This window comes from Phyllostomus hastatus, unplaced genomic scaffold (assembly GCF_019186645.2).
Source record: "Phyllostomus hastatus isolate PE091 unplaced genomic scaffold, TTU_PhHast_1.1 phas_scaffold_39, whole genome shotgun sequence".
Lineage (NCBI taxonomy): Eukaryota > Metazoa > Chordata > Mammalia > Chiroptera > Phyllostomidae > Phyllostomus > Phyllostomus hastatus.
Window position 1 is genome coordinate 21550102 of NW_025334028.1, and position 15410 is coordinate 21565511.

The following is a 15410-nucleotide window of genomic DNA, read 5'->3' on the forward strand; positions in this document are numbered from 1 at the left end:
CAAAACTTAGGGCATCAACTCCCTGGAGCTGGAACCTGGGCATCTGAATTGTCTGAAGCCCCAAAGGTGATTCTGCTCTGCAACCAGAGTGGAAAGTGATGACCTATTAGAACCAAGGGAAATTAAAGTCCTCGGAGAGAGCCTGACTTAGCCAATGGAAAGGTCATCACCCTATTTGGACAACAAGTGGCCATTTACTGCATCAGCAATCCCCATCATTTTCGAGGCCACTGATTTCTGGCCCAAGGACCAATTATCATTTGCCAAGTAACCACTGCACTGCGAGCAGACTTCCTGAGCTGCTCCACTCCAGCTATGGTTGAAGGTAGGCATCTGCCTTCTGTCACCCTAAACTACATGGACTAATTATTCTGCATGGCAGATCCTCTACAGAAATCATCTGGAAACCCCCATGCTTTGCCAGTCTTACTGGACACAACCCCAGACACAACTACCCACCCCCACACTGTCCCCCATCACCCTGATGAAAAGCCCAGACACAGTAGAGTCGGGCTTCCAGAGAAGGCGAGGGGAGTGGTGTTGGCCCTAGGAAGCTCAGAGTCCTCCTCAGTAGCTTACCCCATGGCCACGTGTGCCTCACAGCCTTTCCATGGGATGGCTATGACTTCCTCTTACTTTGGGAAGGTTGGTCCCCTTTCCCCTGCAGGACAGCTGAAGGGGAGCCATCTAGTCCAGAAGGTACATTCTCAGTACTGTTTGAACCTAAACTCATGAGATTCACAAGTTTGTCTCAGCTTAATTTGATTCTACCTCCTGGCAACACAGCTATTTCAAAAGATGATTGGTTCTAAATCCTTCAAGCCTGGGAGAAACTTAGAATTTATTAGCAAAGTAATTTCTTCCAAGGCTTAATCCTCACCCCCATTTGCCTTCCTGGTTTGATGCTTACACAGGATTGGGGACCAGAGGGAGGTGCCTCGGGAGGTTAGGCACCTGCTGTTCGGGACACAGGCCGGGCTCATCCCGGGCCGGATGGCGGTTGCCAAAGCCAGCTCATCTTTTGTGTTTTTAATATTTTATTTATTTATTTTTAGACAGAGGGGAAGGAAGGGAGAAAAAGAAAGAGAAATATAGATGTGAGAGAGAAACATTGATCAGTTGCCTCTCGAACACACCCCTACCAGGGACCTGGCCTGCAGCCCAGGCCTGTGCCTTGACTGGGAATCCAGGCAGTGACCTTTCCCTTTGCGGGATCACCCAACCAACTGAGCCACACCGGTCAGGGGGAGTCAGTTCACCTTTGAAAAAAAAATCTTACGAGGAAACACAGATCCATTTTACAGAATAAAAGTCCATCCTTTAGGCAAGCATACACCGTCCAGTCAGAGACAAAGGAACTCTCATCCTCTCGTGACACGCTCCAGGCAGCAGCCTCGCGAACCTCTGGGCGCTGGAGACATAGAGGTCAATGATACAGGCCAATTCCATGGAGAAAACGTGCAGTTCAAGTTAGTTCGGGTACGACAAGTTCTTCAGAAGAGAGAGCATGTCTCGGTTGGGTGGAGGGGGGTGACCAGAGCTCTGACGGGACCTCCCAAGAAAGCCGGTTTTGGTGAGGCCAGAGCACGAAGAGCCTTTGGGGAAGGACAGTACTTCCACCCTCTGCATCCCATGGGCTTTTGCTACCGTTTCCATCTTATAGGGAGGACACTGAAGATGGGAGGGAGGCAGGGACCTATCAAAGGCCATGCCACAAGCTGTGACCAAGCTCTAAGTGGCACTTCGATGAATCGGTACAGTCACAACCTGGGACATTCTGACTTTCCTACAAATGGGTTTCTTTTTTTCTAAAATCAACCTGAAGAACTTTTCCACTATGCATAGATTGCACGGTGTTAAAAACACAACGACAGGCCCAATATGCTAAGCCTAGTGTGGCCAAACCAAGACTTACTCTTAAACCAGCCAGTCGAGAGTCTGCTGACCAGCACCAGTGAGGTCGCCTACCTGTCGGACCCCTGCTGTGCCCTAAAGGAAAGTGACCTGGACACAGCCAGTCCACCTTTTCTAGCATAACTCCTTGTGCCGTTCATCCCCTTCTGCCTGTAACCGTCTCATTCCGTATAGCCCCTGAGCAACTTTCCTTCTTCGAGCTGGGATGCTGCCTGATTCATCAATTGTTGAACAAGGCCAATAAGATCTTTAAAATTCACTCAGTTGAATTTTATTTTTTTAAACAATATCCTTCAGGCCTAACAAGGGGCTGGCCTCCTAGAGTCTTCACAGAGATGAGACCGTTCCTTCAGGGACGTGCTCCAGGGCACCATTGGCTCCGCCTCTCCCCAGGCGCCCAGCAAAGGAATCTGCCCCTCACAAAGCCTTCGTTCTGCACCATGGTGGAATAAGCCCCATCTTATTCTTTGTATTTGTTTTAATACTTCCCTGTCGCCCTGCCCCTTGAGTAGAATGATACATTGTACATGGGACTCAAAAGCCATGTGCTGAGAGTCCACATCAGCACCCATTCAGGAAGCAGTGTGAGGGGAGCATTCGCGGTCGGAACTTAAACGCAAAGGCCTGAGATGATTCTTCCCCAAAGGCCTGACACACCCTTGAGAGTCTCATTTTCATACTCCTACTGTCACTCTAGGTGATGGGGAGCCAGTGCAGCACCTTGTAGGTGGTCTTTGCTTTTCAAAGCATGGTCTGCAGGTGACATCAGTGTCCACTGGGAGCCTGCAAGAGCCGTGGACTCTGCAGCCCACTCAAGATCTGCTAAGTCAGACCCAGGTGATTGAAGCTGAATTAAGGTGACCCAGGATTCATGCACATTAAAGTGTGGAAACTCCAGTGGCTCATTAAGATAATCTGGGTACTTAAAAATGGAGCAAGGCAGGGCTGCATGTGGAGTTTTTGTTTGGTTTTGATGGCCCTGGGTGATCCTACAACACATCTCTCAGCTGAGAGCTGCTGCTCCAAGGCAGGGGCCTGGCCTCGGCCTGACAGAGAACCTCCACCTGCTTCGATGCAGGGTCCCTTGGGGCAACACGTCGGTGACCGCCCTGCCAGCCCCCAGGTCACAGAAATTCCACAGGGATAGTGGAACAGGATGGAGGAAACCCTTGGGTTTCAGAATAAGAAGATTCCCTGTTGCCCCAGAGGGCTTTAAGGCCATTTGATTAGCAAGTTTGTAAAATGACAGTGACTTCTTTGGAGGATGTGGAGTGTTACTTTATTTGCCTTCCACAAAATGCCTTGGGGGCAATTCTGACAAAATTTTTGGAATGATTTTTAAAAATATTCTCATCACATGGCACAGTTCTTGTATCTGCACAGTGTCCAGCTTTACCAAAAATGGTACTTGGCATCATTCACCTCTTCACTCAGAATGAGGTGGCTGCTGTTCACCTCAACTACCAACCCTCATCATTCAGCAAGTTTTCCAGTGCACAGCATAGGCTCAGCACTGGGCTACAACTCCAGGACTTTGTCCTTGACCTTCTTGCTGCTTCTCAGCACTTTTCCCCACTCCTGTGGCCTGCAAGTCCTGGGGCCTCCCCTGCTCCCCAGCAGCACTCACCTTCTCACTCCTGCTCTGGAATGTCTTCCAATGTTCTTCCTCAGGGCCACTTGTCTCCTTGAGGCCTTCTTCCATTCCCTCAGTTCTTCTGTCTCTGTCCGCCCCACCTGGGGAGAGTTTAGCTCTTGATGAAGTCTAAATTTTCCATGTGGGCTTGTCTCTCCTTAGTTTACATTTCCCCAAAAGGGCATGCAGAGTGCTTACAGCTCAGTGCCTGGAACACAGTAAGCTTGCGGTGAGTGAGAGCTGTTATCTCGAGGGATAGATACAGCATTCACCCTTGTAGCAAAGAGTTGGGTGAACTAGCAGCCTGATTCAGTCACAAAGTAGTAAGACTAAAACAAAGCACACATGGAAGTATAGCTATTTATAAGACTTTAATCACTCTAACAAGTTGCATTTAAGATCACTGAGTTCCAATAAATACAGACTGTAAAGGTGTCAAGGCTGTTTTCAAGAGCTTAAAGCAAATGCAGAGAGTGTGCCTCAAGCCACGTTCAGGTGCGCCTTTCAGATGGTAAGGAGCACATACACACTCATCATCCTTCCAGTGAAAAGGAGCACATGGAGCTCAGAGCAGTCCTACCATTTCCAGCCTGGAAGCCAGCAACAGAGCACTAGACTCGGTGTCAGCTTCCTAGGACGGCCATAGAGCAGGTCCACAGAGTGGGAGGGAGGCTTAACCACAGAAACTCACTGTCTCACAATTCCGAAGGTGAAATCCAAAGTCAAGGTGTCTGCAGGGCTGGTTCCTTCTGGAGGCTCTGAGGGAGGAGGGGCTCCACGCCCCCTAGATGCTGGTGGTTTGCTGGCAGGTATTTTTGGTCTTCCATGGCTAACAGACGTATCACTCGACCTCCCCCTTCCTGCTCACACAGTGTTCTCCCTGTGTGAGCCTCTGTGTCCAAATTTCCCTTTTTATAGCAGCACTGGTTGCACTGGCTAGGACTTCATCTTACCTAATTTATTATATCTGCAACAACCCCATTTCCAAATATAGTCACACTCTGATGTACTGGGGTTAGGATTTCCACATATGAATTTTCAGAAGATGCCACTGAACCCATAACCACCTCCTAAACACAGGTTACAGCCAGTGGTCCAGTCCGCCCCACACCCAACCAGTCTTCACCACCTTTACAATCAAGGTTGCAAATTCTCAGATCAAAGCGAACTCCAGGTGATTCCTACAGGAACTCTTAGAGGAAGTAAATGGAAAGTTCTATTCATTGTTTCACAGGAGTCACCTGCCTGCCTGATGAGCAGTTTGAGACCATACCCACTCTTCTATAAACTGTGTGAGTCTAGGCAGGAGCACAATGCCCTTCGAAGTCCTGGCAGCAAGAGCAGGATGTAGGTGGTAAAGCAAGTTAAACCACCTGCTCCCTATCTCTCCCAAATAAGCTATGTTATTTTCAGGAGTGTGTCAACGGAATAAAATGCTTACCTATCCTAAGCATGCAATGTAACAACTATACACGTGTAGCCCTCAAGTTTCTGCAAAGTGTGAGCACCTGCGGAAATTATGCCAGCTCCAGTCAGTTGTTCCACATGATTACCACTAGAGGGCAGGCCATGAAAACGTTCCTGTTAAACCAGCCGCTCTACAAACCCAAAATCTGATACACGATTAACTCCAGATTTAAAAGGTTGTCTTTCTCCCACATACAATGCAACTACACATTCAAGGAAGGGCAACAACATGGTAAGAGTTATCTTGTTTGCACATTACTCTTTTTGGAGTATATTAATAAAGTGTAAAGCCCATTAACTCACCTGCTCTTCCTGCAGGTTTTCTTCAGTTGGGAGTCCCTAGTAGTGGAGGAACAAACCGCACTGGCCAGTGCAGGTCCTGCGGAGTGTGGTCTGGGTTCACGGATACCAGGAGTGGACTAACTCAACCATCCTCTCACTGGGTGCCAAACTCACATGAACACGCCACAGGAAGCTTTATTTAATTCCTCAAATTAAAGAAGTCTAAAGACTGTAATTTCATCAATTCTACCTTTGTCACAAACTCTTCCAAAAAGAAAGGCACAAGTAAGCCTAAAGTTGGTTTCGGCCCCTCTTCAGAGCTCAGCTTCTCTTCTCCACCTCCTACCCCCACCCAGGTACGTCTGTCTTGTCTGCTGTCACGTGTCAATCTATGTCACCATGATGAGGCCTAGCAAGTCCATTTCTAGGCAAACACCACGTTTTCCTTCTCATTCCAAAACTAGGCTTCACTCCTGAGAGGGCAGCACCTAGAAACAGCCCCGCAGCCTGGCTAGAGAGTGCTGACCAGCGTTTATGGAGAGGCTCCCAGTTCTTCTTCGGAGGTCTAAACAGGACTGCCCTGGAGAAGCAGGGCTTCGTGGATTCCCTGACCAAGAGTGCTGGGGAGGGCTGGGCAGACCGCTGGGCTCCAACTCCGCATTGTTCAGCCCACCAGCTTCCCGGGACTCTGGTCCAAGCCAGCCGGAAACAGACCCTGAGAAGCTAGCTCCACCAAACTGCAGAGCTATTCCACTACTGCCCCCCCCCCCCCCCCCCACGGCATGACTGCGAACGAGAAAAAGCCGAGAGACACTTTTCAGAAACTCTTTGAGGGAAGAATGACTGGGAGGACCTGCAGCAGGAAGAAAGCTGAAAGAAAAGTCGAGGTTTGTTCCTTGGTAGAAAGAAGAAATCAAAGTAGAGAATTTTTTCCAAGTGTTTCATGATGTAAAATTCTACTATGTAATTCTTGTGTTCATTTTTTACACTATTAGGTATTTTTAAATCATGGAAGCACTGATGTTTGTGGTAACTGGTCCAACAATACAGATAGAGAGAAGCTAGACAATCATCCTCCAAATCGTCCTCCGAGTCTACCTTCTAAAGACAGCAGAAACTTCCTGTAAGTTCTGAGTTTTGTGGACAAAGCATCCTTTTCCTGCTGAGTTATAATATTTCTCCCCAGTTGGCCTCAAGTTTGCCGAGAGCAATGAGGACAAATTACCTCATGAGTATAAAATATCTGCAGCACAGCTAAGAAAACTCAAGAAACAAGGATATTAGTGATCTCTCATTACCACTGATAAAGTTCCCCTGAAGTCAAAATAACATTATGGTCTCAAGTATCCAGGGGAATGAGAAACAATGTTTTTCAAACAAGTCTTTGCACAGTGTCAGAGTCTGAGAATACCACATGAACCTTAAAATTTTGTTTTCATTTAATCTTTAAAGAACATCTTTAATACTTCTCTTTAGAAGTATTAAAAGTCTTTTGCAGTGATAACTCAAAATAAAAGTATTTCTCAAATTAGTTAAGATTCCTGCTCTAAGGGACTATAGGAAATTATTTTCTCAGAAAAAGGTTGTGAATATTATCAAGATTTAGGTAGGCTCATGAGTCCTAATTCTCACTGTGCATTATATTTCCAATGGGCCTTCTTAAAAATATAGGCCCTGGCTCCCTCACTGCAGAACTGCTAGGCACAAGGCCTGATAATCTGTAATCTGCATGGTCCCTGGGTGACCATGACTGGCAGACAATGACCTTAGGAACACAGATTTCCTACACACCCAGCTCTGCCCTGGTTTCTCATTAGTTAGCATTTAGCAGCACTAAGAAACCTCTCCCTCCCAATCACAAATGTTCCCTCCCCCTGTCCCTCCCAATCACAAAACTTCCCTCTCCTTGTCCCCCTTAGATAATCAGACCAGAATGGTGCTTCTGAAGTCACACTTCCAAAACACATAGCGACAGAGTTACCTGAGAACAGGTCAAAACTGCACATTCTCAACCCCCCCCAGCCCCAGAACTACTGAATGAGAAATTCTGGGGATGGGGCAAACACAGTGATCTCTGTTTCAACAAGCCATCCTGTGATGCTGATGCACACTGAAGTTTGAGAAAAACTGCATTTGAGAATTTCGCAATTCCAAGAGAGAAGAAATGAAGAACGACATAACTCCATATAAGGTAGAACCAAGTTTATTAATGACAGCCTTTGTTACAACCACTCCCAAGTGTAAAAAATAAAGGGTGATTCATTAAAATTTTAAACTCACTTGGACTTCCACTTGGCCTTTGGCTGGATGTGCCAAAGGGTGGGAATCTGGCCTGGTTCTGAGTCAGTGGGTCAGATGGAGCTCCCTGGAGAGTGAGGTACTAAACAGAAAAGACAAGAGTGTCCATCGGAGAGCGGAGGCCCTCCTCGTGCTGGCGGGGCACTACAGGAGGACAGCTGTGGCAGGGCGGAGAGGAAGAAACACAACCTGACAGCTGAAGTATGGGGCGAACACTTCTAATTACACAGAGACACAAACACACACACATGCAGAGTCGTACACACCCAAACTCTGGAGACTGAATTTTCAAGAATGTTTTCCTTTCTCTGAGCAGATTGACACCACATTCATCAGCACCCAGGAAGCAACATGGGGCTGAGATGGAAAACTTGTTAAATTTTCACAAAGTATGCTAACCAGCTGCCCAGTAATGTGTTGGCAAATGTGTCTTCACCATGAAATATGCCTGTGGTTTTCCCAGCATTCCACAGACCAGTGTCTGCTGCCCTAGGAGAATGACATCCTGGTAGACAATGGCTAGACTGAAATCTGGGTGCAAAACTCACCCCTCCCACTGGGGCAGTGGTGGGTGGCAGGGCCCGGAGGTGGTTTCCCACCTGTGACACAGAGCACTTGTCCCATTGATGTTCTCTCCTCCGCAGTATTTGTGCTGTCACCATCCTGACGGCTAGTCTGCACTAGGAGAACAGAAGAAGCTCTGCCCGTGCACGTTTTTTTTTTTTAATAAAAAAAAATTAAAACCAGAAGGAAAAAAAAACCCACTAGAGGCTTTCTGATTGTGTCCACATTGTTTTGGAATGGGGTTTAATTCCATTTGAAGAGAAGGAGGGGCGGGATGCAGAGGAGGTCACGACGACGACCAATACGATTAAGGGAGAGGTGAGTCCCTGGAAGCATCTGTGATTGCCCGGCTGGTCCCTCCCCAGCCAGGGGAGGCTTGCCACGCCTCTCAAGTCCATGAACCTATCGAATAAATGCCAACCAAATCCCATCTATAAATGGTGTAGGAAAGATGGCAGAAAGAGTACCTGGTGGATTCAGATTCACAGGTCATGCAAGATTACACAAAAAAATTTATATTCGAGCCTGTGAGAAAACACTTCAAAATTTAAGAGAAACTGTAGCTTTCACTTTTGGGAGACCAAAAAAAAAAAAAATTTAAAAAAGCCAAAACCCCCAAGTATTCCAGAGTTTCCGAAGAATCCAACACCTAATTTGGTGGGCTGGCGGAGGGGCAGTATTTAACTAATACCTCATCATGAACCTCATTTTCTTCTTGGATCTCACTGATCAATAAAGCACTGGCCTACTTAGAAAAAAGAGCCATCCTGCTAACACTCAGCATCAGGGAGTGTCCCCACATCCTTGCTCAGAGTGTGTGAAACGCACAACTTCTCTTAGATGGAGACCGCAGGGGCCCCCCGAGTTACTCGTTAATGTGGCCAGAGTCTGACCTTAAAGACAAGCTGCTTTCTTCTTGGGATGAGAGTCGTCGCAATTCCTTGAGTGGTACAGTGAAGGGAGGCCAGCCCCCACCCTCACAGGAAAGGGGCTGAGTTTTAGACAAGGCGCACTTCTCCAGGCCGTGGAACAGAAGGCAGGCCCTTCAAGGTGGGAGGATGAGCAAAGCTGCCCCGCCCCCAGCCCTCCAGGTACTGACGCAGAGAGCTGGGCTGCTTTCCATACACTCAAGTACACCTGCATCCCTCACCCTCCCTTTTTTTCTGGTTTTGTAAGTATCCAACCATCCATCAATTCATGGCTACAGTAGAGATTCACGGCGCGACGACTTTCATACTGTTTTGTTTTGTTTTTTTAATTCTGTCAGTGAGCAGCATTTCCCAGCTTCACCCCCCACCACAAGTTCTCGGCAGCTCCGTCAGGCAGGGCGGCGGGATGCCTCGGTGACAGGGTCCATGCAGTGTGGATTCGGCTGGGCACGCAGAAGGCCCGGAAAGCTGGGTCGTCCAGTGTCTCGCAGCAGCTGTGGCGGGGCCTCTGCTCTACCAGCTGGCCCTGACAGCTTCAATGTCGCTGACCAAATTCTGGGCCAGGCAGATCCCAAAAATCTGGGCAAGGAAGAAAAAGGATCAGTGAAATGAATTAGGTTTTCCTTGGCCAATGAATTCCATTTTTCTTATCTTTGCTTTTTTAAATCAACATATAATTCACATACTGTAAAATCCAACCTCTTAAAGTGCATTGCTCAGTGGTTTTCAGTCTATACACAAGGGTATGCAACTACAACCATTATCTGAGTCTGAAGCATGCATGGTATTATGCCAAAAAGAACTGTGCCTGTACCCACTAGCAGTGATTCCCGTCCTCCCAATCTCCACAGCCCTGGAGCCACAACCCATTTTCTGTCTCTGTGGATTTGTCCACTCTGGACATGTCATACAGAGGGAATCATATAATACCTGGCCTTTCGTGTCAGTCTGCTCTCACATAGCAAAGTGTTTTCAAGGTTCACCAATGCTGTACCATGTGCCAGTAGTTCAATCCTTTTGATGGTTTGAATAATATTCCATTGTGTCGATGAACCACATTTTGTTTATCCATTCATCAGGTGATGAACATTTGTAGTGTTTCCACTTTTGGGCTATTATGAATAGTGCTACTATGAACATCTGTGTACAAGTTTTTGGGTGAACATATGTTTTCAATTCTCTTGGGTACGTACCCCAGAATAGAATTGCTGAGTCATATGGTAACTATTTAATTTTCTGAGGAATTGCCAAATTGTTTTCCATAGAGGCTGCATCACTCTCATTCCCTTCAGCAATGTGCGAGGGTTCCAATTTCTCCACATCCTCAACAACTCTTGTTATTATCTTGCTCTTTAATTACAGTTGACCCTTGAGCAGCAGGAGGATTAGGGGTGCTGAAATCCTGCACAGTTGAAAACCTGCATATAATTACAGTCAGTTCTCCACATACTCAGATTCCCAACCACGGCGCTGAACCTTGAACAAGTCAAGCCAGCTCAGCTCCGTCAGTCAGCTGAACTGTGGTCAATGTGCTCACGCCATGCCCACACGACTCCAGCTCCCACTGTTCAGGAGTCAGCTGTATGTCTGTCCCAGCGCGTGCAATGCAGCACGTCAGTGTGGTTCCGAGGAGAAGTTCCCTAATCACCAGTAATGACGAGCACCTTTTCACGTGCCTACTAGCTTTCGTATCTGCTTTGGAAATGTGCCTATTCAAATTTTTTGCCAACTTTAAACTGGGTTTGTCTTCCTAGTTGTTGTTTTTTTTTATATTATAGATACTTGATTCTTATCAGATACAATAATTTGTAAATATTTTCTCCCATTTTGTGGATTGTAATCTCATTTTCTTGACAGTATTTTCATCACAGAAGGTTCTGATTTTGATGAAGTTCAATTTACCTCCTGTCTCTTTGGTTACCTGTGTTTTTGGTGTCATATCTAAGAAACACTGCCTAACCCACAGTCACGAAGAGTTAGGCCCATACTTTCTCCTAAGAGTTTTATAGCTTTAACTCTTGTATTTCAGTCTTTGATCTATTTGAGTTAATTTTTGTAGATGATGTGAGGTAAGAGTTCAAATTCATTCTTTTGCATATAGATATTCAGTTGGTCCAGCACCATTTGCTGAAAAGACTATTCTTTCCCTAGGGAACAGTCTTAGTTCTCTTGTCAAAAATCAACTGGTCATTGATGCATGAGTGTATTTCTGGACTTTCTATTCTAGTCCATTAATTTGTATGTCCAACCTTATGCCTGTATGCACTGTTTTGATTACCACAGCTTTGAAGTAAGTCTGAAATTGGGAAGCGTGAATTCTCCAACTTTGTTCTTTTTCAAGTTTGTTTTGCTATTTTGGGTCCCTTGCATTTCCGTATGAATTTTGGGATCAGCTTGTCCATTTGTGCAAAAAAAAAAAAAAAAAAAAAAGCAGGGGAGGATTGGGGGGAGGCAGTTGGATTTTGATGCAGATTGCACTGAACCTGCAGGGCACTGAGGAGTACTGCCGCCTTAACAATATTAAGCCTTTCAATCTGTGAATATGGAATGGCTTTCCATTTATTTAGGTCTTCTTTAACTTCTCTCAATCATTGCATCCTACTTGTGCTCAAAGAAAAGCATCATATCCCCACAGGACGAAAAAGCCCAGCCCTTGGGACTGCCCGGGGGGCGGGGAGGGCAGGAAGTAGGCACTCCTGTCCCTCACTAACACTTGGAAAGGTGGTGCAAAGAAGGGAAGGGAAGGGACACCACATGTCTTTGAAAACCCGAAAAACTTAAGGCTACTCAGATCTACTTTTGACCGTCCCTGTCTGCCCAGCAGTCAGGTGCAGCATTACTGAGCCCAGGGAAATGCTGGCATGTCAGCAGGCAGCTATTGACCCAATTTCTCCGTGTTCAAAAGGAAAGAAGGTTAAACCAGAGCTTTAATAAAATACAAACCAAATAATTTAGGTCTGTTTCCCAGCCCTTCCAATTGTGTCTTAACAACTGTGGCACTAAGGCGATTAAGCAAAGCCCCTGTCCTGGCGAGGGTTCCCTGGGGCATCATTTCCCTGCGGCACCCAGAAAGGAGCCCTGTCTTACCTGCAGCAACGCGATGCCTATGAATATACCCGCCACGATGGTCAAGTTGTCCTGCAACCACTTCTCAAACTGAGGCACACAGCCTTTCGTGTAGATTACAATCTGCTGATCGACTTCCTTCACCAGGGAAGAGGAAAGCACAGCATCACCACGCAAGTTCGAAAGCTCCTCCAACACCCTTTGTGCTAACAGACAAGGTGGTATTCCACTTACTGGTTTCTGCCTGGCGTCATAGCCACACTGAGTGTTGATGACATCTTCCTGGTGGAGAAAGAAAACCACAGTGAAACCAACGCCTGCTCGGGAGCCCACAGAGGCGGAGTCAGCAGGAGATCCCCATTAAAGGTCAGCGGCACACTGTGTATTTGTGCATGCAGACAGACCAGCCGCCCTGTCGACCACTTCTGCACATCACCCATGTGATTACTGTAGCAATCCTCAGAAGCTGGTATTAAAATATGCCTTCTTTTCCAAATGAGGAAAAATGAGGCTCAGGAAATAGCAGAAAGGAGAGCAAACCTATTATGTGGGAGGTTCATGATTCAGAGTTGATGAACCTCAGTAAGTTCATAGGGAACGGAGACACAGATAAAACGTGGTTAAAGGATATAATGACTATCTTCATTTTTGCTTTCTTGGGGGGGGGGGACTTCTACTTTTTAATCTGTACGTTTCTGAATTACTTAAATGGGTTTCAATGGGAATATATTACTTCATTAAAACTAAAACAGTGCTCTAATCACGTATCACATGGACCGATGTTCTGACATCCGACAGGCCTGATCAGAAATGTGGGTTCCCCTCTTTTAGGTTTATTTCCACCCCCCCCACCCCCCCACCCCCCGCCACTGCAGGGCATGGGTGGAATTTATCAGCTTAGCATTTATGGGATTAGGTATCTCTACCCAGAGGATATGTAGTTGAAAGGGGAGGCACAATGCCTTCTAAGAATCTCAGAATTCATCTGATGGGAGGCTAACACAGGGCAGGAATTGGAGACAGAGCACAGTTTGTATCTACTGGCCAGCACCAGGTGGCCGAATCGGGCACCCTGCACTGGGCGCTCCTGCCTTCTGGCGCGACTCAGAGGAAAGGGAGGAACAAACCAGTGGGAAACGTTAGCTGCCCTGGCAAGGTCCCAGAGCAGAAAGCACAGTCCTTACTGGTTCTCAGTCTCCTTCAGAGCAAGAGTACAGCCCAGGCTGACCCCCCTCCACTCCCCGCAATGGGTGGCCAGCAGGGAACTTCTGCTTTTCTACCTCAGACGACTGTCCCTTTCAAAGAGCCCTACTCCCTCTACCTCTACAGGGGGAAACGGCACTGAACTCATCAGCGCCCACTCGGATCTCCTTCATGGAGGAAGGGCGGCTCTGAGTGGACACCTGGGGCCTAACAGGCCAAAGAGAAGCTAAAAAGTCCAGTGGGGATAAGTGCAGGAACAACTGCACTTGTCATTCTTACACTCACTTCTGGCTTTTAACTTAAGTAAGAGACTGTAAGTCGTTCTACAGAGAAGGCACATAACTGGACCCAAAATAATACAATCAAGTCCATGGTAAAACACACACACACACACGTAAAACTAATTAACTGTGGTCATTACAACAGACAGTCTGGGCAGCTGCGGTCTCCCCACATAGCATTCTAGCCCTATCTTGTCTCGAGCTCTTCCATATTCCCCAGAACTAAGTCAGGAAGAAAAGGGTTACTAACCCCAAAGCAATGGAGAGCACTCTCAGGTAAGCCCGTCCTCCTCATACAGAAGGAACAACAGGCAGCACAGGCAGGCTGCCTGGGTCTGAAGCTCAGTGCCAACACTGGCTAGCAATGTGAGCTTGAGAGAGTTTACCTACACTCCATGGGCCTTGATCTCACCCAAAAAGGGAAGATAATGGTGGTGTGTGCCAGTAGGAATGTTCTGAACTTCAGGGAACCTAGGCACAAAAAGTCTTAGAATAGGAACCAGCATGCACTGCTAAATTAACGCCAGTGATTATTACCCCTACTGGGAAGAACTGAGCACTAGAACCCCCACAGGAGCTACGATTAGGGCTAAGCAGGCAAGGAGAGGTTTTAAGAAAAAGATCTCTGTGCTCCTCCCACACACGCCGCCCTGTGCGATGTGCGGAGCAGGTAAGCAACGTGCTGGCGTCCACTTACCGCGGGGTCCTTAGTACAGCAGGAGAATGGCACGCCGCATCGCTCCCGACTTGCATTGGAATCTGTGCAATTGAAGTAAATATTTAGGTTCCAATCATCAGCTCCAAAAGCCCCACAGCACTGCCACTAGAGCAAACAGGAGAGAATTAGATCATCTCGACGTGGAGGCCACCAGGCGCCTACACGCACACCCGCCAAAGCACCAACACCCGGCTCCTGCCAGCTCGAACCCTCTCTTTGTCTCAGAATTTATTTCTAAACCAAACTGAACCTACACAGCCCCTGCAAAAGCTTCCAAAATAATTAAGGCTGAGGGTTTGTAAGGATGTGTTGGCATGTGATTTAAAAGAGTGATGAGACCCCTGGTGTCGGGTGCGGGAAGGGCAGGCGTTGGACCGCAGGGCTCCGCTGGAAACAGACCGGTTTGGTTGGTGCGCATGGAGGAACGTTCTCGAAGGTTAATCAAGACACTGAACAGTGGTTTCTGAAGGGGGCAACTGGGGCTGTGGGTGGGGTAACTAGAGACTTCCTTTCTTACAATTTTGATCTCTACACCTTAAAGGTTTTTTTTTCTTTTTTTATCCAATTTATCGAGGTACCACTGACATCCAATAAACTGCACATATTTAAAGTGTACAATTTTATAATTTTTCACCATGTATACATCATGAAACCATCACTATAATCAGAACTGTGGGCATATCCATTACCCCCCACAGTTCTAGAGGCTTACTTTTTCACTATATATCTGTTAGTATTCTGAATTTGTTTTAAACAGAAGCATGTATTTACATTTTCACCTTAAAAATTCAGTTGTCTAATCAAAATATAATAAAACAAGTAGTTACATTCTGTGGGTCTTCGAAGGCCTGATTCACAGGCTGTTTGTTCCGTGAGTCCCCTGCCACCGCGCCCCTGGGCTGCAGTGGCTCAAATTCTCCCAGTTAAATACACATCAGGCCTTGACCACTTTAACACGTTCGGGACCAAGAGCTACTTCAAGATATTAAACTCCATGACAGAAAAAGAAAATCACACGAAGGCAGCATTGCCATATAAAGCACACGGCAATTCAA

The 15410-nt window shown here is 46.9% G+C and overlaps 1 protein-coding gene across 4 annotated transcripts in view; it reads right to left on the reverse strand.

Annotated features, from left to right (window-relative positions):
* Positions 1–7483: 7483 nt before the first annotated feature.
* Positions 7484–15410, reverse strand: part of TSPAN5 (tetraspanin 5) — a 169285-nt gene continuing 161358 nt past the window's right edge. For all 4 annotated transcript variants that reach the window (XM_045820391.1, XM_045820393.1, XM_045820394.1 and 1 more), the window contains 4 exons: positions 14335–14460; positions 12388–12435; positions 12175–12291; positions 7484–9666 (listed from right to left, as the gene is read on the reverse strand). In XM_045820391.1, coding sequence (XP_045676347.1) covers positions 9601–9666; positions 12175–12291; positions 12388–12435; positions 14335–14460 — 357 coding nt within the window. In that variant the 3' untranslated portion in view covers positions 7484–9600. The remainder of the gene's footprint in view (positions 9667–12174; positions 12292–12387; positions 12436–14334; positions 14461–15410) is intronic.